A 26,048-nucleotide genomic window follows, 5' to 3' on the forward strand; every position below is an offset into this window, starting at 1 on the left:
GGCGTGGTGAGAGAGTATTTTATAAATACATCATATCAATACGCTCACAAAATCCCGTTCAAATTATAAAATAATCCTGGGGAGACAGTTACATCATCGTCCTCACGAGCAACAATTGAAGCAGCAGGAACGGAGCATTAACTGTATGCATCAGGAAACAGTAGCATTCCCTCTAGTCTTTGCGAATCAAGTGATTGAAAAATTCCCCAAGGAAGAGTGCCGACCGCTTCGGGTATCGCGTCTTCTCAGGGCTTTCAAAATCGATCCACGTCGCACCGAACCTGTCCGAGAAACCGGCGGCCCACTCCCAGTTATCGGTAAAGGTCCAGCCAAAGTACGACTTGATTACAACGCCTTCCTTCGACGCCTTAGCCACTTCCGTCAGGTAGCTCTTGAAGAAGTCAATTCGGAAGGGGTCCTCGAGCACATCGTCCGGGCCCTTGGGCTTCCAGTCATGCTCGCCCTGTGCCGTTGTGCCGTTCTCTGTGATGTAGATGGGCACGTGGTATCGGTTCCAGATCCAACGAAGCAGCTTCGCCCATCCCCATGGCGTCGTGCGCAGCCAATATGTATCACTCATCGGCCCGCGCGGGACTCCCTGCTTGTTCTCGTCGAACTGCTCAATGTTGCCCTTGTGGTCGTTGATGTCGGCCGGCCCGTCGCGGTGGCGGACGTAGAATGCGGAATACGAGTTCATGCCGTAGACCTCGGAGCTACCGAGCACGAGCTTGCTCTCCTCTGGTGTAAAGCGCGGCAGTCGGTCGCCGAGCTGCGCGCGCATGGAGGCCGGGTAATCTCCTGTCTTGTACAGTGGGTCAGCGAACCACGCGATCTCGAATTCCCGGGCGCGCTCGGCCGCCTCGACGTCGAGGGGGTCCGACTCGTCCCAGGGCTCGGACCAGTTTCCGTGCAGCGTGATCATGATCTTGCCCTTTTGCGTCGGCTTGAATTCCTTCTTGTACATATCGGCGACGTAGGCATGGGAGATGAGCTCGGTATGTGCGACGATGAAGGGCTCGGTGCTTGAGTCTCCCTCCTCGTTGAGCTCGCGGAAGCTGGAGCGGGCGGGGGCATGCACTCCAGCTGCGTAGCCGGCGAGAGTGTATACTCCGGGCTCATTGTAGGTAATCCAATCTTTGACACGGTCGCCAAACCGCTCGAAGCAGACACGGGCGTAGCGGATGAAGTCGGGTGTGTACTTGTCCTTGTCCAACATACCGCCGTACCTGTCCTCCAGCTCTTGCGGGGTGTCCCAGTGGAAGAGGGTGACGTAGGGAGTGATGCCGTTCGCGAGCAGCTCATCGATGAGGCGGTTGTAGTATGCGATACCGGCTTCGTTAACGGGGTCGTCCTTTCCACCTAGAGGGATGATGCGTGACCATGACAGCGAGAAGCGGTAGCCACTGACGCCGTATCTCTTCATCAGGGCGACGTCAGTCTTGTAGAGATCGTAGGACCGCACGGCGTCGTCCCCAGAGCTGCCATCCTTGACTTTGCCCGGCGTGTGCGCAAACTTGTCCCAGATGGAGATGCCTTTACCGTCCTTGTCCCACGCTCCTTCGACCTGAGCGGCGGCCGTGGCGAAACCCCAGGTGAAATCGGAGGGCAGAGCGCCCTTGAGGGACTCGTCGAACTCAAATTGAGAGGCCATAATCAATCAATCAATCGTTTTCATGGGAAAACAACGACAAGTCGGCACCGCACTCCTCCATCGCGCGACCGCTCGTTCAAGTACACAAACTTCAACCCCGCCTCACGATCATGTGCTGATAGCTCTCCAAGATGCGATGTCAATGGAGGGGCATTCCTGCGGCGGGATGAAATGAGGATGATTCGTCGAGGAAAGGGATGTCGGTCACAGCTGGCCCGACATGAATTGATCGGATGGACGGTACTGGCCCAGCAGTATCCACTGAGCTACAGCAGTGCCGGGAACATAGCCGACAGTGTTCATGTTGTGTGTACAGAGCTCAGGGAGCCTAATTTGTTGTGCATAAATGGGTAATTGGCCCGTATTGAGGGACATTGATGGTTTTCTTTTTTCCCTTCCTCAGACTCGACTTTTTATTTGTTTCAATTTGGCAAACATGCCTCCATCTTTTGATGATGCATGTAGACTGCATCTACCTATACAACCGAACAATTAAGAGTTCATCAAGAACGCAGGGATCCCCAGTGCACCCCAACTTCCCCGCCGTTTTGACGGGCCGTCGTTCCAGACGGAGCTACTTTGTGTTATTGGCTGGTGCCAGTATTCAAACCAAGCAGTGAAATCTTGTCTTGCACACCAATGAATGCTTCTTACATGATATACCTACATCTCCCTCATAACCGGAAACTATTATGCCTTACTCTACTGAATACTCCGTAGCCCGAAGTTCTGTGAACTTTGTGCTATGTCGGCCGATCAACCACAGTAGCTAGCTGTATCGGTGTATTCGTACTAGAGACCCTACTTTCTCCTATTTTCCTGCCAAAGAGGAGTTGTGAGACCTACTGATGCGTTGGATAGATTTGTTTTGTCTTGCATGAAATGATTTATTGTTGCTTTTGAAAATGGCTGCTGCTGGATCTGAACTGATCAAGGTTCGCTACCTGATATGCTGGGGCCTCCCACCCGGGCAGGTTTGGGTTTCAAAGGTATCTCGGCGGTTCTTGTTTCATTTCCGATTTCTCAATGATGTGTGAGGCTTGGAAATGCTTTCCTCAACATATCCACCTAATACGCTAGAGTAATAGCGAGGCGTCGTTGAATAATCTTCAACCTATTGAATAACATCTCACATCTAACTAGAAATTCCGTGGCCCAGTCTTGAGGATACTGCAAAATAGAAGTATCAACCCAGAAATCATCAAAGAGGCATTAGAAATACTTTATGTTCTGTAGTAAGCCGAACATAATTCACTCCAGCACTCAACTCATTATAGTTAGTATTCTTAGGAGGCCCTGCGATTATGAGCCTTTTTATTTTAATTTTAAAAAAAAGTATGGCAATTTTCATTCATTCGTATATAATCATGTAAAAGTACATAATATTTCAACGGGATTGAAACCCACGTGGCAACCCAGTTTACTGTGCCAACTGCAAGCCGCGAAGGGAAATGCTGGCTCTCACCGTCACACCAGAGCCAACGTCGAAGCCTTCTTCTCTGACCAAGCCAGGGGCCTGGAGCACGTCTGAGAAGGGGATCTCGATGGCTCCCGTCTCTTCCTTCTTGTTCAGAAGGGCAATCTTGAAGCTCGCCGGGTTGTTGAGCATGTCCGAAGTCACGGGAATCCTGAATGCCTGGTCGAAGGACGGGTTGAAAATGTCCGTCCCCGGGCTGTAGGACTTGGCCGCGGTAAGGAACTCCTTTGCACCCCAAGACACCTTGACGCTGGGGTTCAGCTCGTCGCGCTGACCCTGAAGTCCGAGAGCGCTGGCAATGAGCACTGTAGCGAGTCCGACAATCTGGCCCTCGCCCTGGCTCTGCTGGCTCGACAAAACTCCAGCGTCCTCGACAAAGTGGTAGAACTTGGCGTGAACCAAAATCTTGGCACCGGTGTCCTCGCCCTTGTGGAGGAGACTCAACTCCTGCGTGCCGCCTCCTAGAAGGATATCCTTGACGGTAGTAGTAGCGATGCCGATGTCATCGTCACCTCCGAGGTCGTCGTCCTGAACATCAATTTCAATGACTTGGTCATGGTCGGCAACAAGGAAGTCGTGCGTCTCGTTCCACTCGGGGTCATGATCATTCTTTTTAGTCGAGGTACGCCACTCGTCCTCGGCACCTAGGCTAACCTTGCAGTAACAGTCGGGTACATCCTTGACAATCTTGGCAAGAAGCCTCTTTGCGCCGCTCTTCTTCGGGCCACTGATGCCAGTCGCCCTCTCAATAGTCAGTCGGATTGCGCCGAGGTGGGGCAAGTACGTCCTGAAGTAGTCGTTGTTACCATCGAGCTTAACGAGGTAGCGGTTGGGGAGGACAGCCATGGAAGCGATGATGTTAAGGATGACTTTGCGGACAGCCTTCTCGACCAGGAAGCAATCAGCGATGTTGGCTGCATTGGTGAAGTCGAGCTTCAACTCCGGCGGGTTGATGAAGGCCACTTGCGCTGCCCCAATCTTACTCATCGTGTAAGCATGGTGTTTCCGATAATATCACTAGGAATTGTTTCATACCAGAGGAATGACATTTGTCAAGGGGGCAAGCAGGATGGAGAGTCTGCCCTTCAAATGAACATGCTCGATGCCCTATATTGCAGTTTAGTATTATTCAAGTTGAAGCATGAGTGAGTACATCTACTCGCGACGAACTCACAAATTTGGGGACCATGTTTCCGTCCAGTTCAATATCGCTCTTTCCCTCCCATGTGACGTCCATATCAAGCTTGATACCGCCATTATCGGTCTTGTGGACATCCACCTCGGAAACCCGCATGGGTACGTGCCCAAGGTCAAGCTTGACAAAACGAAGCGAAGCAAGAGGGCCAGGGAGCATGGAGGCAAACATGGGCTCAACGATGTCCTTCACCATGCGGCAGCCGGCCACATTGATGTTGGGCCATAGGTGCTCGACAATGTCATTGAGGAATCCTGCTCACGTATTAGCTGATGTCTGGCCGTGATAGAGCTGGTCATCGGCAGCTCCAGAGTGCAAGCATGTTGGGTGGCCAGACCTGCGGATTCGGTGCCTCCAGAGGCAGTGAGTTTGTCGACGAGTCCTGCCATGATGGATGATGCTGACTTGGTTGTAGACGAGCGAGATGGAGTTTGAGAAGGTAGGAGGCTCGAGGGACGACTGTGATATACGGGTACCTATGTCAACGAGAATGTGGGTCGGCTCGGTTCCAAAGGTGGATCGTAAAGGAACTCGCAAAGTTGGAGCCCAATATCGAGAGGAGAAGGAGTGCGCGCTTTTGATGCCCAGACCCTCGGACGTGGTTTGCTATTCCATCCTTGGCAGTGGACTGGAAGTGGGTTGACGTCACTTATTGGCTTGCGGAGATCACTGAAAGTTGCACGAGTTTGCTTGGCTCGGGTTGCACGTCAGCTCTGCCATTGGGCTTTTATCCCTGCCGCGCGGGGTTTCTAGCCTCAGCCGCTGACACACCGCTTCTCTACCCCGGTTTCAACGAGATCCTGATTGCATGCTGGATTCCAAGACAGCTGTCCTCGATATTACCAGCTCTGCTCCATAGCAAATCATCTGCCACATGAGCCATGATTGGCAGCAAGTGCCTAGCTGAAGCACCACTGTCGCATGACACGTGGACAGCGCACTGGCGTTGCCAGTAGCAGGTAAATAAAGGCATCATTACCCCAACGGAACGGGCCCGTTTGGGGGCGACCGCCAGACAGTTCTTCAGCCCAGGGAGGGGTACTAGCTCTAAAATCAAGATTCAGCTACACAACAACATCAGCGATAGAAATATTGCTTTATGTGGCTGGCAAAACGGTTGACACAATTGTGAAAAGGAAGACGGTAATTGATATACTTGCCCTTATGAACCCGTGAGACACCTACGTAGTGATTTGGTCCAAATTGTCCAACGTGAAAGTTATGCAACGACGCATTAGTGCCCGTCATACACCGCCCGGTTGATGCTCGGCCACCTTAAAAGAAAAGATCATGTCATTTCGAAGTCAGGAACAAGATTATCCTTGGCATCAATTAGTTTTCCTTTCTTTTCGCCCAAAGTCAACTGATCCAGGGACGCCGCCTGATAACGGTATTATGGACCTCCAACTCGCACAATCACTTATCCCCACTCAGTTTACAGGACCGAGGCCCTGCAGCGTCGCAGCAGGATGCCAGCCAGCCATTTATCTCACTCACCCAGTACCCGACAAATGTGACTGCTGATAAGTCGAAAAAGCTTGGCTAAGTTTATTTCTTTGTCACGTCTAAACCATAAGGAATACAACTTGATTTGTTTGTCCAGCGTTTTCCTGCTTCTCCGGGTCTTTTTTTTTCTCAGCAGCACTACTACCAAAATGTCTCTACTTTCTTGCTGGCGTCTATTGTATTCTCTGATCTATTGAATTACATAACATGTACATGTGAATGGATATTATTTAGCCTCACTATATTATCAACCAGCCCCTGTTTCATAGAGTCCCCATTCTACAAGAGAACCAATCTTTGGTACTACTGTTTACAAGTAAGTATAACAGAAAGGTCCAGCCAGAGTGCTCATAACATCGCGAATCTTGATCGCAGGGCCGGCGGCATAACCGTACTCAAGGTAGTCGTCCAGGGTGGTGTTAGGGCTGGGCGGCTGATTCAAGAAGGTGTTGGTGCCCATGACGGCATTGTCGGAAAACTGGCGGGCGTTGGGAGAAAGCATCTGCCACATCCACCAGACGCGATCAATCATGGCATGGTGCAGATAGAAAATAGGATCGCCTGATGGGGGGAAAGTCAGTCTTCCACATGCAGTTCTGTTCCCAAATACGGTATTAGACTCACCTGGGGAGGTAAAGAAGTCACGACCAGGGTTGCCTCCGAATGACTAAGAAAGAATAAGCTTATAATCCTCAAGCCGAAGACATTTCAACTCACGAAATGACCGCCGCCGTGAATGCCCATGCCCATAATTCCTGTCTCGGGATCTCCTTGCATCTCAATCTGGAACCTCTCGACGGTCTGGGGAACCAGGATGTTATGGATCACGCCTGACGCATTGGCATATCTGCGGTTAATGGCCGAGGTCAGATCCCGCTTGAGACAGCGCGGGTTGTAGGCAAAAAAGCCGTCCGGGTTCATTTCGGTTCCGCCGCCTGGGAGAGCGAGAGCAATAGGTCCAAGGTTGACGGACATGTTCTGGAACGGGCCGGATGTGACGCATCCACCGCCGTTGCCAGTGGGTAGGCGGACGGCCTCCGAACCGTCGGGGTTGGTGAGGATGAGTTCGCCCTGATCAGGGATATGCTCTCCATCGCCGGATATGGAGGTCTCGCTTCCATCAAAGACTGGAGAATTCTCAAGACCAGTGACAGCGGTCTTAGTCCAGTCCCAGTACTGCCTTGTGGATTAGTGGATGATGTTGAAGCACGGCAGAGTTAACCTTACCGGTTGGGTGCCCTTGTAGCCACATTCCTCTCTCAGGGCCTCCTCGTACAACCAGGTGTAGTATCTGTGCCACGACAGAAACGTACCAGTGTAGTGGATCGTGAATGTCTGGTTGATGTGTGTCGCAACAAAGTCATCGAATCGGGTCTTGGCGCCGGGGACGAGGTCGGAGGGAGTGCGAGCAGGCTTGGACTGGAGGCACTGCACAGCCTTGACGTAGTCGAGTCTTTCTTGTTTACGGAGCGAGCCCCTGAGGTTTCTTTAGCTAACAGTCACCCGAAAACTGAGTAGGGGAATGAATAGGCGTACCATTCTTTCCGAATTCTGATATTACCCAGCGAGCAGGAGCTTCCACGTTTCTGGATCTCCCCACTGTTGATCAGCTCCTCGGACTTCTCATAGGCAGCCTGCGCAAGAGCCGTCAACTGCTCAATACCCTCCGCAGCAGCAGCAGCTCCATCATCTGTTTGGGGGAGCGGGTTGCCAAGAACAGCGGATGCTGCTTCGAGGGCAACGACGACAAGGGTCAGAGCGTGCATGATGGAGGCAGATGGAGGGACAGAACCGGGAAGGAGAACGAGAGGTTCAGAACTGTGAGACTGGCTGCGTGCTGAAGACACCAGTCTGCAGGAGAAAGCACCAGTCTTGTGCCAGATATATAGACTTCCAATGAGCTGATAGCTAGTCCCGGGGTACTTTTCATTAGGCGCAGCCAAAATAAGAAGTCCCTATGTCCCTGTCAATGCATCCCGGGTGTTATCTTGAAGACTCCTATCATTCAAGGGTCCGTTGGTGGATAATATCGCGTAAAATGTGCGTCTTGCATCGCCACCAACGGAGCTAACAACCAACGGAGCATCCATGTGCAGGGCTTACGTGCATGGCATGAGGACTTCCGCAAACATTTCTTGGATATTGTTAGCTTCGCAAGCAAGGCGCCTCCAAGACGCACATGGTCCCACTACACAGGGAAGTGGGATTGTCCGCCATTAGCATATCTTGGCCTCCAAGGACGGGAGGGCGGAAAAGGCGGCGGCGCGGAAGTTGTTCTGCAGGTCCAAGCCGGGATTGTTCGACCGGCTCGTCATCCGGGCCAGTTGTTGGCCCTGCACCTAAACTCCCATGTCAAAACATCTTTCCTCATGTGGGCCTGCATCCGAAGCCCGTTCACACCAGCAGGGACCCAGCATAAGAAATCAAAGGACCCCGGGGATTTCAAGACCTTAAGAAAACGTTTGACCTGGTAGATGTGTAGAAGACAACCAACCAACACTCAAGGTGGGTACGATGCTGTGATGGAAATTGTAAACATCCCAGCCAAAACCCCGGCACTGCAGGCTTTGATACGGAGTACATTTCGCCAAGGAAATATGCCACCAACTAGCTGCGGAAGAGGAATGCGAGACGATTGCTCCGATGCACGCCCGGCACACATGGAATTCAAGTGAAGACTCCTCGGCTGGTTTGAAGGGGAAGCAGCCCTCACAGAATGGGAAGCTGCTTCAATGGGATGGGTCGATCTGAAGTCACATGTGGCTGCTCTACTGTTTGAACGTGTCCAAGTCCGGGTTCCGGTCTGCAGGCGGAGATGAAGAGATTGACTGTGGCTGATCTCAGGCTAATTATGACGGCTCAAAACAGAGTACTTCTTGTGCTATGTAACTCGACGTTTTGGGTGTGTGCGCGTTGGATTAAGCAATCCTGTTCCTTTTTAACGCCTCTGCCGTTGCAGAAACTTTTGTTTGTTCATTGTGAGTATATGTCAGTTTTCCTCTTCGAAGTCAACGTATAATGGAATTTGTCTCCAACCCCGACGATAATGATGGCCCAAAGGTGCTGGCAGCGACGCTGACGGTAACTTGCATTGCCCTACTCACCGTGGCTGCACGACTTTGGGTACGCCTAGGTATGATTCACAGCTTTGGTATCGATGTAAGTGCAAAAGTCTTGCAATTCTTTTTGGCTTCTCGACTTGAGAAACTATCATACTGACGAAGAGACTGCGCAGGATGGATTCATGGCATCAGCCATGGCCATTGCCATTGCCGGGCAAGCCGTTCTGATCATGCAGGTCCGCCATGGAGTCGGCCGCCATACTGGCGACATCGATTTCTTCAACGACTACCCGATAGCCATGAAAATGTCGTTCGTCTCCCAGCCACTGTACTTGTCCTGTATTTGCTTGGTCAAGCTTGCAGTTGGGTCATCATTACATCGCATCGCCTCGAAAAGACTATACAAGAACTTGATTATCGGCGTCATGGTTTTCATGACAGCGTACACCATTGCATGCATTTTTGTGAGTATTTCCTACAAGCCATCGCCGATGTGAATTCTAACGGGCATCCTGTTAGACTATAGTTCTCCAATGTACCGACGTCCGAATCTTTTGGGACTTTACCGTTAAAGCGACGTGCTGGGATATCGAAACAATCAAAGGGCTCTCCTATGCCAACTCCTCGATGAACATCTTGACGGATCTCCTCTTCGGCATCGCTATTCCCGCTCCGATGCTTTGGGGACTCAACGTTCCCCGACGAGTCCGAATATCCCTCCTCATAGTCCTTGGCCTAGGCGTGTTCGCTTGCGCAGCTGCATGTGCCAAAGTTTATTATATTGTCACGAGCTACGGCAGGGCGTTCGATCCCACGTGGGACTCTAGGCATATCCAGATGTGGACAGTCATCGAGGCAAATGTTGGAATCATCGCAGGAAGCCTACCCACGCTTCGACCCCTTTTCAAGGACTTTTTGGGCAGCATTTATGGAAAGGGGTCCAAGGCACAGACTGGCGGGGCATACTACGGTCGCGGTACGCTACGTAGCGGGAGCAACTGGCAGTCTCTATCAAATACGCAATGGCCTATTGAGGCGAGTTCGGCCAACACCGAGAAGGCGCTCAAGTCTCGCAGAGATCCGAAAGGGGAGCAGTATGAGCTGGACAACTACGCCACTCGCCCTGTGGGAACAACTAAGGTCATGGCCGGAGCCGAGGTCGACGACACTGATGAAAGTGTGGACACGTCCAAGGTTCCGGAAAGCTTGCCTGATGTTCGCGGCATCAAAAAGACCACTGTTACCACTGTCATGTATTCAGATTCGCAAAAACCAAGACATGGTAATTAAATCAGCTTGTGATTTTCAGGCAGTCTCTCCTGCCTAGAACAGTTGCAATCTTTCAAACACATGGTTTTTGGTAGCCTTCGATACGTTGTTTCCATAACCTGTGCTACAGCTGTTGGACCGGGGAATATGCCTCATAATGGCACAGTCCTAGGTGTGAGCGGGTGTGCCACTTCCTGTGTTGCGGGCCACGGCTTTTGGAGCGCCACAATCGCCCTGAATTAATGTCTAATGCCGGTTAATTGTTCCACAGGGTGGTTCTTAACTTACGCTTCTGCATCTTCTTACGCTTTTGGAAATGCAGCCCGGGGGAGGAAACCCCCTATTGGCCGAACCACAATTCTTGGATGGGCAGACACGAATTACTATGTAAATACAGCATATTTGACGGAAGCTGTGCCAGTGTGGCAAAGCCGGATTACATCCTTGCCCGGCAGTGAACAAGGGGGTTGGACAGAAGCACATGAAAGATGACCCATCAGAAGCAGGCATTGGAAGTCGCCCCGGGGAAGCGATCTGAGGGCTAGGACTCCGTCCACTTTTTAGACACATCCTTAAACCGCCCCTGGTCTTAAAATGGCTTCTGGGGGGTTCTACAGGGCGACACCCTGGACGATATGCAGTTGCAATTTCATCAACGGCCCTTACGTGCCCGATTGAGGTGGGGTGGGCCGAAGGGCTTGCAAAGACCACACCTAGATTTATCCTCTGCTCGTTGTCGAGATTCTCGGGTAAAAGGCTCATTAGATCGGCAGGTTCTTTTATTCATTCTACATTCTGGTTCGTTGGAGGCGAAGACAATGTCCTGGCAGGGGCTTTCGCAAATTTAAACCATGCTGCCCAGAGTCTGATTCTTTGATCCAGTCGCGAAGAAGGAAAACAAGTGGACATGGGCTCTTTCTCTGCTCATGCAAGGCCGGTTTTGTTGGAGCTTTTTGGACAGTTGGACAGCACTGGTGGAAGACGTGCTATCCACTACAAAAAGAAGCGAAATTTCAACCCTGGAGATTTGCGAGCTTCCGTAGCACCAACAAACCTACAGGGACATGTTGGACTCATCCGAACATGTTTGTCCAGGTAGCCAATGCACCGTACCTGTACCATGGCCAACCCATGGAAATACTACTCAACCATTCTCATCGGCAGCACCCGGCTCCACATCTCCAATCGAGGAGATTGTTTGTCAAGAAGCAGTGTTCATGACGAGGGTAGCCTCGATTTTCGTGTCCAACCAAGAACTCATCGCGCCGATTACCATGTCTTCAATGTCACCGTGACTTTATCTGCTACCAACTGAAGACCCATCTGTTCGGATCCTTGACAGCTTGCCTGCTTTGTGGGGTATTTTTGGCCAATGAACATATTTTATCGTCTGCCAAGATGGTACGATGAAAGTATTTGAGAGTAGACAATCATGTGCTCCTGGGCTGCTCCGGAGTTTACTCCGGACAAGGTCAAGGGCGACATGGGTATTATGGAAGAATCTTTTGCAACGGGACACAAAGACTTCGCCATTCCCGCCCAGTGTTTTATCAAGTAAGACCGTTTTAAGAACGTGACTCACTATACTCAGGCTTTCATAACTCCTTGGCGATGTTCAGATGCCCCAAGTTTGAATCGTGAATCGTACGGTTATGGGATAAAAGATACTGCCCCTAGTAGACCAAGCCTCTCATTCCGCATCCTAGTCATCGCTGCAATTATGGATCGTCTTTCATATTCAATTATGTCACAAATATACGGTAATTATTAAGGTTGTTTGCATTGCCAATCCTGATTTGGTCGAGCAAGTCGGAATAACTCGGACACCCGACAGGTACTTCATGATCTCAATATCGTGACAACCTGTCCACCTCACCCCCTCGCAGCGTTTTCATATCGGACCGTAAAAATACCTTCTACAAAAGGGCTATATTCGCGTTCGCTAGCAGTAACATGGGGTACATGGACTCTTGGATGCGGAACATATCTGCTTTCCTGGGCTCTGCAATATCTTACCAGGCCACGGTCCTCTAGCTCCAGCCTGTTTCACCGAAATTCTGATTTGTGTTACTTCGTGCTTCCTGTATGTCGACAGTGTCGACAGTAGGTTACGACAGGTTTGACTTGATTACAGAGTGCGAGTTGGTAGTTCATGGTTGTGGTAAGGCAATCTCAGGCTCTATTCTGACAGAAGTGGTAATTAGGATGTATGAACTCTTTTCCAACGGCACCAAACTCTATTTGATATCGTCATCATCGCCATGGAAGAATCTCAAAATCGCAGCGGCAACTTGATCGCCGTCGTGCTCCAAGTCCGCCGTTTCCGCCGCCTGGTCAGCATGCTCCAAGTCCTGTATCCCGCCGCTGTCGACTCTCATCTGAATTTGTCTCTTCACCATGTTCTCGTCAAACGCCAAGTGCGCCTGTGATGTGAATAGTCTGCCCTTGATGTATATGCCCTGGACCTTGGTGTGTTCGCTGTGTCCCCAAACGTCAACCTTATCATCTGGCCTGAGCAGCCCATTCGAACTCTCATGTGTCGGCGGCGCGACAACTTGATCCTGATGCATCTGGTGTAAATGCACGTAATCGTCGTCTGTGCGGAACAATTGTTTTCCCACTGGCGAGAGGTCAATCCTTGAGTGGCCGAGCTCCCAGTCTTGGGATGGGGCCGGCGCGACTTCGGCGCCCAGCATCCGGCAGAGAAGCTGGTGGCCAAAGCAAACGCCGCTGAGATGGAGGTCGGGCCGGCGCTCCCATAGTTCTGGGTGATCCGAGTCAGTACAGCTTCTCTGATGTGCGACGGGAATGGTTCGATGTTGGTATTACCTTTGAGAACACCAAGGAGCTTGAGAATCCATGGATTGTCACCGTGTGCGTCGAACATGCTTCCCGTGATCAAAACGCCTTGGTAGCCGTCGAACTCTTCAAATGTCGGGACCGAGCCTCCCTTCTCCTCCACTACGAATCTTTGGTTGGTATCGATACCCAAGGGAGGGTCGTGATCAGCACCCGCATTCTGAAAGTGGCTGTGAAGAATCTCTCCAAAGCTGCCCTTGGTCGCATGCGTGTCTGGATGAGGCTCGTCGGTCTCCAGCACGATCATTCGCACTACCGGGGAATTAGGCCCGGGATACTTCTGAACCTTCTGCATGTCTAGAGTATCGTACTATTGAGAATTGCCGTCGTATGCGGGTGGCAGGGATGGGGACGTTTAGAATGATCCGATTGAACAATGTTTATTCTGGGGTATCAATTAAGTAAGAAAAGATGCAGGGTGAAAGGAGATTGCGAGGTACAGGGCAATGGCATTACTTCTTAAAAAACATCTCCCTCCCTGCCACACGACTGGGTGACGCGTTGCAAGGCAAAAACCTACACGAGCCAAGAGAAACATTCTGCGACATTCCTTGGGTGCATCCGGCTTTTCGGAGCTTTGAGTTGACGTCAGTCATACTAAAGCAACCCGGCCGCCATAGGGCTGAAGAAAAACAAGTCTTCGATGACGGCAAAAGTCCTGAAATTGAGTTTTCATAACATAATTCCCGCTTGTGGTCCACTGCGCCAACGGCTCGGCGGGTTCCACAGTTGGGGATCGTTGTGGTTCAGTGGTGGTGCGACTACCCTAAACCAAGGATGCAATGGCTTACGCGTAGAATCTCTGGGCTGGCTAACTCGGAGGTTGAGGGCCTTGGCTGTACGACAAGATAATTGGCAATCCAAAACGGGCTTTGACTTGGTTGCTCAAAGGGGCCAAGGACGGCTTTGCGGCGAAAGGAGACAATGGCGTGGATTAGACTCGCCAGTTCTGGCACCGAAACTTTGCGCAGGGAAAAATGCACCGAAAGAAAAAAAATCCACGATGGATCAAATAAATCTACATTGCATCTTCCAGCAAAAGTCTAGCGCGATGCAAAAAGAATAAAATGATGGCAACAAGAACGTTGCGTCGAAGTGTAAGGATTCGAAAACGCGAGGTGCAACCAGGCCGCCTGCCCTTTGTTTGCAGGTTCGACAAAGATAAGCCCTCAATGCTCAAGGAGCTGAGCTGTTTAGATTGAATAAGAATTAAATACGAGTTGAGGAGGAAGTGGGTTCAAGATATCAGGGGTCTCTTTGTATGCTTATAATTCCACAAGCAGGCAGTCCAGCCATGGCGAGGCTGCCTATTTTTGGAGACATGGCCAGTCAACTTTCTTGAGAGAAGAGTATCTATCTTTTCTCAAAATAGCTGCATATTCTCGCACGGAACCGATTTAGACATGTAGGGTTGGCTTCGAACAAGGAGCGCTGATAACAATATGAGTTACGAGGTGAATACCAGAACAAACCCGAGACTTCTCGATATCGAGGGGATACTTAAGCAACATCTTTTCAAACCGTAGCTCTATCTGCTCAGTTTCTCAACTCAGGAGTCAAAAGCCCGAACTTCCATCTCAACTTGTTCACTCTCTCTCAAGATACACACAAACTCAACCACACACCCACAGTCACGCGACACCCGACATCAATCTCGCAAACATGGACAGACTTGACGAACTTCGCAACTTGTACATCAACAATGCACGGGGACCTGGCTCCGTCGCATCCTCTTCCGACACCACCTTCATCAGTGATGGACAGGAGTCTGTTGTGTCTGAGGCCTCTACCTACCGTGGACCTGGTTCTAACACCGGGCCCGGCAGTGTCATGTCCGGGTCGTCCACATACCGTGGACCTGGCTCCAATCTTGGGCCTGGCAGTGTCATGTCTGGGACTTCCAGCTACCGTGGAGCAAGCACCAACCGTGGGCCTGGTAGCGCCATGTCCTCCGTGACCAGCCGCGGACGTGGCGCGGGCACCGTCATGTCGGCCGCTACCACCAACCGGGGACCCGAAGACACAGCGTTCTGGCCCGACATCCGGCAAAGGCTTACTTCGGACGCCCATCTCCGCAACTATACTGTCACTTGCCCCGTTTGCGCGGTTTCGATGAGGGCCGAAGCAACCAGCACCAGGAACCGAGCCATGATCCTCTGCTGCGGCCATATGATGTGCGAGCCCTGCATCACCCGCATCGCGGCCAACCAAGACGGCCCCCGCGACAACCCCAACGCCCGATCGCCCCAGTGCCCTTACTGCGCGACGCCCGTTGGGAAGTATCCCTACTGCGCTGGGAGCTGTGAGCACCCGGGGATGTTGGGACTGCCCATGCCTAAGGACATGCAGGAAATGGTCAAGTTTCCTCGCACTACCCCTGAGGGGGGTGCGCGGCCTGGTTGTTGCCCCAAGTGCCGCATGATGCGGGTCGAGAGGTACACCAACAAGCTCGTCCGCTGCATTCTCAACGAGGTGAAGGCTCGGGGTGTCTGGGAGCCGACTGCGGATCATCGGCCCCCGCAGGGGGACTACAGCGACTACATCAGGATCCGCGAACTGGACAACTTCCTGGAGGTTCTGAAAGACACGGTCCACAGCCGCGAGATCTATCAAAAGTACACGTGGTTGCAGCCTTCTTGCCGCGATCGATGGACCGATGTTTGGGCAGAGATGATTGACACTAGACGCAACGCCATCTAAGTACCGCCTGAAGACGACATTCGTCCTCGCAAGTTAGGAAAAGGACGGATTCTGCTGAGGTACCCGCTACGAAAAGAGAGGGCCGTGTTTGTGGATTGGGCCGGAACCAGTAGCTCGTAGCTGCCAGGAACGTGTCGAGGATCAAGAGTTTGCCGCACAAAGAGGTTAGCAAGTTTGTAGTGCCCGGAAACGTGGACGAATTCAAATGATTGGATTTCTCTTGCATCGGTCCATCATAACAGCGACCCTTTGACGGGAGGCTTGCACGTTTGATGGCCTGCATCGCTGTTACCACCAAGTGTCATGTTGTTTTAGTTGCCATGGGGTGAGGAGTGCTGATACCGCGCGATCAAAGACGTATAATCTTGGCAATATCATAATATGCAGAGCATAGATCACAATTGTGACATTGCCAAGATATTTGGATCTGAGAGATGTGAGAAGCAAATGACCAGCGGCGGTTTCCAGGTGTAAAGCCCGATCGACTATCGGGCATGAAACCCGCCGCAGCTATTTTCTGCCAGCCGCGTCAAGCTGGTCGCCGTGAAACACAGGCTCAGCCATATGTGCCCAGGCCGGTCAGACAACTTCAAGTTAAGTCTTGGTCATGGCGGACGGGAGTATTTATCGCAAAAGGGATGAGGAGGCGAATATTTCTCACCGTATGTATACATCATCTTGGTTTTATCAGTTGCAGGACTATCTGCCCCAAGAAAGGCTGAACCTCTCAAGTGGACAGTGCTACATGATTGATTCATCATCCTGGTTATGGGCACTGACACAAACACCTTGTCTGCCCTTCCCCCCTGAGCATCGCTTTCCTGTTAACAACAGCATGTTCTCGGTATCAAAGAGTGTTTTGAACCGACAGAGCCGTAGCTAGTTGTCTAGTAATCAATACGCGCCGCGTAATGTGTGCCAATGGTGGCGATTTCAGCTGCAAGCGATACTGAAATTGGGTGCACGAGTTGAATTGACACAGATGTGTTCTTCAAGTCACCTGCAGTGAATATTTGATGCTGTAGTTTCAGGTTCGCACAACTGGGGGTGGTGCGCAGCTCAAAAGTGTTTCCATCAGTGGCACGACCGATTGCAGGGAAGGGCGGTGGAACTCCTCGACAACGCTCTAGAGCAGCCATGCAGACACTATCAGCGCTATTCTCTCACATCAGCGACCAGTCAATGCGCACCACGGTGTCATGTCGGACACGGGCCGGCCTGCAGTTCGCCCAACCTCCTTGAATAGCTTTTTCGCCCTCTACATGCGCTAGAACATTCTAAACCGTCTATCTCTTTGACTGAGAGCTGTCACGTCGGATCGCCATTGCCAACCCCGCAGGGTCAAATGCGTGTGTATGTGTATGTGTGTGTGTGTATGTCTAGCGATCCCATGTGCCCGGGGTGGCGGGTGAGTGTGCGGGCTTGCTTCGCAGTCTCGTAATCGTCGTCGTCCGGCCCAATCAGCCCCCAGACCGGGGAAACAGGCATTAGCCTGGGGCAAGCATACCATCCCATCGTAAACCACACCATTTTCGGCGAAAGGAGTGTAATCCATACTACAGTGGCAGCAAGGGATCTCTTGGAAGTCTTGGGAGCCGCCTTGGTATTTCGATCGCGGGCCAGATCATTTCTTGGGAAACACCTAGCCCGTGGCCAACGGGAATGTCCTGACTAAGTCTCTCAAGCCTTTGCGAAACGATGCCTCTCGTAATCTATTGACTGGTTTTTGCCTCGTGGTCCGTCAATGGTGAGAAAGTTGGCAGTCGCTAGTCTGCCGCGGGTCGCAGATCGTATCCTCGGTTGTTCTCCTGGTTCCCGATGGTCAAACGCCAGCTTCATCTATCTTTACCTCGCAACAACATAGAGACGGAACAGGAGTGCAGTGCCCCCCGTTTGGAATGATTGACCCTTCGGAAAGCGAAGGGCACATTGAGACCTGTTGCCAAGCCTTTATATGGTTTCGGGGCACCCCCGTCGTTGGCGTTCTTGGGACTCGGGCAGTTTCACCTCCGCTCAGACACATCTCCACCACAGCCTGCGAATGGCTTCCTGGCTCGCCACGGCTCTTCTGCCCTCTTCTGCCCGAGTCCGAGTGTCCAGGTGCTCGGATTTCCCTGGACCTATCATCTCTTCTCCCTACGCACTGCGAAGGCCTTCTATTTTTGATAGAGCCGCTTGGCCTTGGCGCCCGCATGCTTGACACGCCAACGGCGTCGCAGCTGTGCGCATTCCTGATCGCCATTCGCACAACCACGACTCCACGCCCTGACTCTCAATCTTGCCCCCCTCCAGGTATTAGAACCTCCTCTTGGCGCTCCGTGGGGATTTCATTCATTACGCTCTCCCTCCCACTTGCCTTGCCACTCGTTGACCCGTGTGCTTTTTACCTGCTTTCCGTCTCTTCTTTCCTCTACACTTCTTCAGCTGTGCTGTTTGTTCGTTTTCGATTCTCCTCCACCCGAATCCTCTCCGGTTCATTATACTTAATAATCCACCAGACGAGATTTACTATCGGCTGCGCCGTCAAATACCCAATCTCTTCTTTCGATTCTATAATCCTTCACCATGCAGATCACCAGCACTCTCGTGACCCTGGCATTCTTGGCCGTGGGGATCAACGCCGTTCCCGTACCCCTGAACATCAACCTCGGCGCATACTCCCCTGCGTTGGTAGTCGGTGATGGTGCGCTTACTTTCGGAGGAGGCGAGGCAGCCGCTGGGGGCGAAGGCGCAGCAGCCGCTGCCGCCGCCGTCCCCAACGTGCCGGGTGCTGCTCAACGCGGTATCATTGCTGGCAGAGACGAGAAGAAGATGGAGAAGCGGCAGAGTGGCTTCGACCGCGCCCTGACGTTTGCCGAGGCCGCGCTCACAAAGGGCCCCAAGGTCCAGCTTGGAAACGGCGAGGGCGGTGCCGGCGTCGGCATGATCGTCGACCCCAACGCCGCCAAGGCCGCTCCGGCCGCAGGCGGCGCCGCAGCTGGAGGAGAGGCATAGTGGGCACAATCCTCCGCGGGGAGAGCCGTCGCATAATCATTTTTTAAAAGCCCGATTGAAGCGTAAGTGATTTTTTTTTCGTTTCGTTTCCCATCCCCCCTCCCTCGTCGACCGTTTTTGAAACAACCAAACAGGGACTGACATAATGGTTTCAGATGTTGCCGATGATACTCTGTCAGAGAAAGTTCGAAGTTCGCTCGCCTGGCCCCATTGATCGAACGCAATTCTGTTCTTCCTCTTTTGATGAATTCCGTCGCGGATTTCCCCGGCGATCCGCACGCACGCGCGCACTTCCTGGCACTGGCATGATAATTCCTTCGTTCGAGTACTGTTTTGGGGCATGTAATCTTTTCAGGCGGGGGGGCTTTGGGGGGACGGAAGGGAAAAATGACGCCTTGAGTTCGCGGGTGCAAAGGATTGATCGAGCACGATCAAGTACGTGACGACACCTGGAAATAGTAGCGATGAGGCCGGCATCGCGTCACCCGTTGATGTAGCAAATAACTTCGTCGGGATTCGTTCAACAATTCGTGACCAATCAGCCTTATCATGGTGAAAGTGACGACGGGGGGGCGATGAGGCCGCTGATGCACGCCGCACACTAACGCCTGCCCGTATAAGTAGCGCCTACAGTAGCAGTCGAGCTGGGGCCTAAGTTCGCACACGCGAAGGAGGAATGTCGACTAAGACGCCGTCGTGGTTGATATACATATTGTCTCACCTGCCCTCATCACACGAGTTCCTCGGCTAGGTAGTTTACATACGGACCCAACATGACGGGCCGGCCCCCGTGGGTGAGCATAGGATGTCTTACTGTACGGTACTTGCTGAGGGTTGTCCGAAACTCCATGGTATTGGTTCGGTTGACCAAAGGCCCTGCAGCCCGGCCCAACTGACATGTGCCATTGGTGGATCTGCCATCACAACCCAGTTTCGCGGAGTTGACTGGCAGAATCATGTGGACGTTTTCCAAGTTTACTATACCACGTTGTCAGGCTCTTACTGGCTAGCCTCGATGGCTTGCAGTTGTCTTGCAGGTCTCCGGATGTGTCAGGCGCAGCCGTACAACGCCGACCTTCTAGGCAAAAGGTGTCAAAACAAGGTTAGTCTTGTCTTGGACGGCCTATTCGATGTCGTTCGGGGCCGGTATTGCCTGCGCTGCTGCAGCCCGCTCGTAGGGAGTCGCGTTCATATGCGCCTAGACTGGCGATGTAGGTAAGTGTTGGGTGTCCCTTGGCAACAGAATGGGATTGTAAGATGGCACGCCCATCGTCCCGGGCCACAGCCTGCTTCTCACCTCCTTGGATAAGAGCACGCCGGTTTGCACTTTCCCACATTTTTGTTGCCGTCAGTCCGGTATTCATTCATATCATCAAGTTTTCATTAATATTATGCTCTTATCTGCCCAGCCCCCCCGCTTTCTTGGTCCAAGTTCAGTAACCGTTGCTTACCAGCCAGTCTGATGCGAACCTGTCAGCGATGCATACCTCTCCAACCCCGACGTCGCTGCAACCCCTCGAAACCCGTTTCCCCGTCGTTGTCCGACAGGAGGGAACGGAAATTCATGTCATAACTCAGACGATCTATCGGCCAAGCACAACTTTTGTCACATATGTTACACTGGGCAGCGGGCCGCCAACTTCCTACTCGGACGGCGACCCCGCTGAGCCGGCGCCGCCTGCATCCTCAACGCCAGCCCCGCCGCCACCGAGCCGATCGAGTGGCTCTTTATCTAGTGTTCAAATTGGAGCAATCCTGGGGGGCGTTGTTGCGTTTGTGGCCATCGCTCTCATCGCATGGTTCTGCGCAACGCAGAACAGACCGCGAAAAAGACCAGAACCTTATAGCGACCTCATGTACGATTACGATTCTTCTACTGAAGGTCCCTTTACGCCACCACCGGTGAGACCAACGCGAGGCAGAGGCTACGGAGTCCGGCCTTACCCCGCGTACATGCCGCCGCAGATGCCACCACCACCACCTGCAGTTCACATCAACCAACATAAGCCTTGGAAGCCTACTTATAATGGCCCGTGGCGTCGCCAACAACCACCACCGCCTCAGCGATATCGAACAAGAGTGCCTTTCAGGCCTTAATTCACCTTTCATTCATCGAATACGATCCTTAGCGTTTCATTTTCTTTTGTTGGGGTGGGATGAGCTGATGGCTGGGAAGGATATCATCAGCCGGGAATAAATACCCCTTGCGTTCAAGTAGAATGAATCGCTTATTTGGCGAAGTGAGTATGGTTAGTGGATCTTGGAATACCCAGGTGGCTATAATGACGAGATGGCCAAGCTGTGAAGGCAAGTACGTCATTGGCAACGGATCTAGTGGGCTTTGGCGTCCTCCATACTGATACCCCGAATCACAACGAATGATATCTTTATTTTTGATTTAACGAAGACCAAGATGATGCATGGTACATGAAAAGTCTGTGAGGGCGTCAATATCGGTTATCGGGCAGCATTGTATGATAATGCTTACAGGATCTGAAATCGAAGAATTCTTTTTAACAGCAGCATGTTCCAACTACTGCCGATAAGACACGCTATGACTTGAGAAAGGTGTCAAATCCAGAGTACGGAGCAATCTCTCTTTTTGGGTCGCGATCTTGACTCATTTGCCGTGCTCACGATACAAGCCCGGTCGCCTCGGCTCTGGTATTTATTTGAACCCTTACACATCATGCCTCTGCCACTGATCTTTTGTTACTCACCATCACGCCCATTTTGTTTCCCCGCCAATCAGCGTTTGTGCGCAAGATCCAGGAATTCTCCGATGAGACAAAGAGCCCTTTGACGTGCATTTTCATGTCTCAGCCAACCGGTCAGCTTGGTCGGGGTCTGTCTCTGTGGCTGATTGCCCTGTGAGACAATGTCAACTCAATTATGGCGTGTTTTGGACCACGCGAGGATTACAATTCGAGTTCATCATAAATGGCTGGTTGATCCCTGAGAAAAAATATATCTACAACCCTCTGAGATATCCTGCAATCCGACCCGAAGGTTTACTGTAGAATACGAAATGTGTGCTCATACCATGATTTATTCGTTTAATATACTAACTTTGGCAAGAGACACTCCATCATTAGCGTCAACTTTAGACTGAGAATTCAGTGTATGTCAAGCATTTCGAGGTGGGGGGTTACATTGTTGTAACTTGACATCAGTTCTATGACCAGAGGTCTAGTTAACTCCTTTCAACTGCAATATAGCCTACATTAAGACTTAGTTCCCTTTCGACTTTTGCACGTTTATAGGCATTACTGCGTCGATGTTATCAGAATCAATAATATCAGGGGCTCTTCAGGGCTCTCATAGGTACAGGCGACTTCGATCAAAATGTTCGATATCTAACCACCTGCAGGGGTAGCACTGATTGGAACTTTCAGCTTGCATTCAAGATGCCGGTCCGGACGACTCAACCTTCCTGTTTTTTGTATGTACCTTTGATCTTTCGTTAGCTACAACTTCCTGGACCATGTTTTCATTCAATACATCATCCAGCAAATCCGTCACTAGCACGAATTACCCTTGACTACCTTATCTACATGGACGACTTTGCCATCGCAGTTAGTAGGCCGGAAATGGAGGGTGTTTAGATCCAACATTTGCCCCTAAATAATCATGAAGCTGCATAATGCCCAGGACCCAGTAGTCTGGAAGCACTCTTGCACAAATGGCTTAGGGTCGGAATTGGGAAACGGAAAAATCCACCGGCTCGCTTCTCATTTATCCATGAGTCCTTCTCCGCATCTTCTCTCCGGTCGCGCGGGGTAACTTATGCGGGGAATATTTGGTCAGGATTCAGCCGCAGGGGCAATTATCAGGTCAGCCAACGGCCAGACAGGAGGGGAAGGCCAACTAAGGAAAATTAAGCATGGTGATGTGCACCCCGGCCCCGCGAAATCTTTCACCGACCGGCCGAGGAACCTTACGGGACCCCACAAATCTTCCACGTATTGCTGTGCTGAATTGAAAGGAATGATGGTTTGATCCGCCGATATTGACATCTCATTTAACTTAGTGTATCTCCGATAGTCTCCATGACTGGAGTATTTGAAGACGGATAGTACATGACAATAAAAGAAAATGCTATGAGTCCCCTTGCGTAGGTCAACCTTAACAATATTTCCTCATCCGCTTCGTGTACGCTCGAAGTTGCTGTCAACTATGCGGCCCACCTCCTTCAGCTTCTTGGCCGCGGCCGCCAGTCTGCTGTCCGTATCTTCGGCTGCAGATGGCATCCCCGAGAGACCCCGTGTCGAGCCAGCGCCATTCAACACTGGACGGGCCATGCCATTCTCTCCTCCCAGAGACAAGGGTCGATACTGTCACATCAAGCCAAGCTGCACCGAGGGGCGTGACGATGCACCCAAGATTCTGAGGGCGTTCAAGGAGTGCAACGATGGAGGAACTGTGGTATTCGACAAATCATACCTCATCAGCTCCCCCCTGGACCTCACCTTCTTGAAGCACATTGACGTGGTCATCACCGGCGAGATCCACTTCAACGATGATCCTTACTACTGGGCCGAGAACAGCTTCAAATTCAACTACCAAAACATGTCTGTCTTCTGGAAATTTGGTGGCGAGGACATCAACATCTACGGTGACCTCAGCAACGACAAGTCTGTCCTTGACGGCCATGGCCAGACATACTGGGAAGAAATCCAGACCAACAGCAGTGTATGTACTCTATTGCTCTCACAAATGTTTTCTCGGAATGAGGAGCTAATTCGTATTGATGATAGCTTTTGAGGCCGATGCTCTTTTCCTTTGAAGGAGTAAAGGGAGCGACCATGTCTCACCTTCGCATGCGCAACCCTCCCAACGTGTGTGGCAACGCTTCTTGGTGGTCTTGTATTTGGCTAACAAAATATTCCAGTGGTTCAACTTCATTGCCAACAGCACTGATGTTATCGTCAGCGACATGGATCTCCGAGCGGTGGTGAGTTAACGAAATTGTTTACATGGCCCGAGAGTTCTTCTAAATTTTCACAGAGCGAGAACGGTGTTAAAATTGCCAACTCTGATGGCTGGGATACGTACCGATCCGATCATGTGGTAATCCAGAATTCAGTGATCATTAACACGGATGGTGAGTTGCTCATTTTTGCAGTCAAGGAATCGAGAAAGCCTTTTCTCTAAGTTCCAGTCTTCCTTGATCTCCAATATGTCAATTATTCCGGCCCCCATATAGCTAACTTTACTTACTTATAGATTGTGTTTCATTTAAACCCAACAGTACGAATGTTGTCGTCCAAAATCTGGATTGCACCGGATCCCACGGTATCAGTGTTGGATCTCTGGGCCAGTATAAGGGCGAGACCGATATCGTTGAGAACCTTTACATCTACAATACCACCATGGCAAACGCAAGCGATGCTGCTCGTATCAAGGTTTGGCCTGGAATTGAAACCGCCTTCCAGACCTTATTGAACGGTGGAGGTGGTCTCGGTCGGGTCAGAAACGTGACATACGATCTGTTCCACAACATCAACAACGACCGAGCCATCACTATTACACAGTGCTACGGCCAAAAGAACCAAACTCTTTGCGAAGAGTTCCCCGTACGTATAGGAATCCGTTTTAACCTCATCAGTAACTCGAGACCGCAACTAACAGAGGATTTCTCGCAGGCCAACTTGACGATCACGGACGTCACTCTCAAGAACATCTATGGAACAACATCAGCAAAGCTTGATCCCCAAGCCGGTACACTGGTTTGCAGTGCTGCAGACGTAAGCCAAGCTCCTAGAAACTGTGTTTTCAATGTAATTGGTTGAGGACTATGTTACTGACGATATTATTTTGATTTATGCAGCGTTGCAGCAACATTCGCGCCGAAAATGTCACTGTGGGAGTTCCAAGTGGGAAGCCACCTGTATGGGAATGCAAGAACTTGGACAAGAGTCTTTTGAAGATCAACTGCACCTTGTCAGCAGACGAAGAGCGGGATACGACCAACGGTTAAGCATTTACATTGCGAACCTGAGCATTGTGGCTTTGGATTATGTAGATAAAATGATGCATCGCTAGGATATCGCGTCATTTATCGAGAAAGGGCAGGAAAATTCTAGAGAAAACCACTTCTGTATTGAAATCTTAAAGCCTAATCACATCATATTGTAACAATACCTGACCTCAGGCTCCGTAAGGTGTGTAATTTCTACCCCAAGAATAAGCTCGATTCAGGTTCCTCTGCGCATATTCATCTTTTGTGCTGCTATTCACGAAAAACATAACTCACTACGTGCCACTTAAATACAGTTACAGGGGATACCGGTCAAGACATCTCTTTTCTCCAAATTTATCAGCATGCCAGACTTCTTATCGGGCCAAAGTCTAGCTTGCCTGAAGCTTCAGTTTCAGCTCTTCATATTTCGCCTTCAGGTCCTCTTTCCCTTCAGAAGTAAATTCAAGATTGTCTAAAGCCTCATAAACCTTTGAATCGTTTTAAATTCATCATACGGTTGTGGCTAGGCTTCTTGTGCTTGAACCTCTTGCCAGGCTGTTGTTCATTGACCACTAGCAAGGCCTGTGAAGTTGATAACTGCTCAATAGAGATAGAGCCATTCAGCAACCTCATCCACATTTTTGGTGCGTACTAGACGATTATCAGGCTTCAGTCATGGACGCCTTGTCGTATGTTGCTTTCTACTAGGAAGCTGTCAGAGCCCTCGTTGCCACTTGTCTACCCGAATCGCACGCTCACAGACGCAGGGCAGTATTGCTTCTGATATGAGCACATAAAATCACCTATAACGTGTCTTTAGATCCAGGATTTATGCCTCGACTAATATTCAGCTTCTAGAAGAACTCGACGTGAAACTCCAGCATCCCGCAATAGCAGGGTGCATCAATGCAAAGGACTTGGACTGGGAGACCCGTACCTAGTCTCATAGCCAGAGGCATTTGACCTAACATAGTCTAATCCATCCAAATACTTTGCCAGGATTGAAAAGTATAAGAATGAGAGGTTAGCAAGGTGGCATATGTGGTTGGGATGGTTCCTGGTCAACAACGTGCAGAGAGTCCGGGTGTTGCACGCTACACGTTCTGGTCGCCATCGTCATTTCACAGTGCCTACTGAAAGGCGGGTGATGGGCTACAGTTCGGTTCAATGTGGCTTATAACCGGGAGGTGCGTTTCTAAAACATCAAATCTTCGGATGATGGCGTGCAATGCAAACATATTCTTTTACTCCGCAGGTTGAATTCCCCGCATCCGCAATGAAGGCGCTCCAAGCGCTCGTTGACCCCGCGCCGGCGACGTTTTGAGTTGGTTCCTGTTAGGATGCATAATATAAATTGGCCTTTCAGCCGTTGA

General features: G+C 51.1%; 8 protein-coding genes across 8 annotated transcripts; 4 read left to right on the forward strand and 4 right to left on the reverse strand.

The window, feature by feature from the left end:
• Nucleotides 1-172: 172 nt before the first annotated feature.
• On the reverse strand, nt 173-1,651 carry EsH8_IV_001329 (glycoside hydrolase superfamily; the record flags this gene model as incomplete). The annotated part of the gene is made up of 1 exon (XM_083266219.1): nt 173-1,651. The coding sequence occupies one exon, from the start codon at nt 1,649-1,651 to the stop codon at nt 173-175; it is 1,479 nt and encodes a 492-aa protein (XP_083125114.1).
• Nucleotides 1,652-3,071: 1,420 nt separating this feature from the next.
• Nucleotides 3,072-4,712, reverse strand: EsH8_IV_001330 (uncharacterized protein; the record flags this gene model as incomplete). The annotated part of the gene is made up of 4 exons (XM_083266220.1): nt 3,072-4,106; nt 4,164-4,235; nt 4,303-4,577; nt 4,661-4,712. 4 exons carry the CDS (start codon nt 4,710-4,712, stop codon nt 3,072-3,074), a joined length of 1,434 nt encoding a protein of 477 aa, XP_083125115.1.
• Nucleotides 4,713-6,139: 1,427 nt separating this feature from the next.
• Nucleotides 6,140-7,595, reverse strand: EsH8_IV_001331 (tyrosinase family protein; the record flags this gene model as incomplete). Its single annotated transcript, XM_083266221.1, has 5 exons — nt 6,140-6,390; nt 6,454-6,496; nt 6,547-7,005; nt 7,057-7,306; nt 7,366-7,595. The coding sequence occupies 5 exons, from the start codon at nt 7,593-7,595 to the stop codon at nt 6,140-6,142; spliced, it is 1,233 nt and encodes a 410-aa protein (XP_083125116.1).
• A 1,252-nt stretch (nt 7,596-8,847) lies between these two features.
• EsH8_IV_001332 (uncharacterized protein) lies at nt 8,848-10,181 on the forward strand (the record flags this gene model as incomplete). Its single annotated transcript, XM_083266222.1, has 3 exons — nt 8,848-8,988; nt 9,065-9,355; nt 9,411-10,181. The coding sequence occupies 3 exons, from the start codon at nt 8,848-8,850 to the stop codon at nt 10,179-10,181; spliced, it is 1,203 nt and encodes a 400-aa protein (XP_083125117.1).
• Nucleotides 10,182-12,397: 2,216 nt separating this feature from the next.
• Nucleotides 12,398-13,314, reverse strand: EsH8_IV_001333 (class I glutamine amidotransferase-like protein; the record flags this gene model as incomplete). Its single annotated transcript, XM_083266223.1, has 2 exons — nt 12,398-12,924; nt 12,990-13,314. The coding sequence occupies 2 exons, from the start codon at nt 13,312-13,314 to the stop codon at nt 12,398-12,400; spliced, it is 852 nt and encodes a 283-aa protein (XP_083125118.1).
• A 1,367-nt stretch (nt 13,315-14,681) lies between these two features.
• On the forward strand, nt 14,682-15,719 carry EsH8_IV_001334 (RING finger protein; the record flags this gene model as incomplete). Its single annotated transcript, XM_083266224.1, has 1 exon — nt 14,682-15,719. One exon carries the CDS (start codon nt 14,682-14,684, stop codon nt 15,717-15,719), a length of 1,038 nt encoding a protein of 345 aa, XP_083125119.1.
• Nucleotides 15,720-18,284: 2,565 nt separating this feature from the next.
• EsH8_IV_001335 (uncharacterized protein) lies at nt 18,285-18,713 on the forward strand (the record flags this gene model as incomplete). The annotated part of the gene is made up of 1 exon (XM_083266225.1): nt 18,285-18,713. One exon carries the CDS (start codon nt 18,285-18,287, stop codon nt 18,711-18,713), a length of 429 nt encoding a protein of 142 aa, XP_083125120.1.
• A 4,176-nt stretch (nt 18,714-22,889) lies between these two features.
• EsH8_IV_001336 (exopolygalacturonase) lies at nt 22,890-24,693 on the forward strand (the record flags this gene model as incomplete). Its single annotated transcript, XM_083266226.1, has 7 exons — nt 22,890-23,405; nt 23,471-23,551; nt 23,605-23,667; nt 23,721-23,817; nt 23,940-24,289; nt 24,359-24,460; nt 24,544-24,693. 7 exons carry the CDS (start codon nt 22,890-22,892, stop codon nt 24,691-24,693), a joined length of 1,359 nt encoding a protein of 452 aa, XP_083125121.1.
• Between the last annotated feature and the right edge of the window lie 1,355 nt (nt 24,694-26,048).

The sequence above is a fragment of the Colletotrichum jinshuiense genome, chromosome 4, assembly GCF_051148585.1.
Source record: "Colletotrichum jinshuiense chromosome 4, complete sequence".
Taxonomy (NCBI): Eukaryota; Fungi; Ascomycota; class Sordariomycetes; order Glomerellales; family Glomerellaceae; genus Colletotrichum; species Colletotrichum jinshuiense.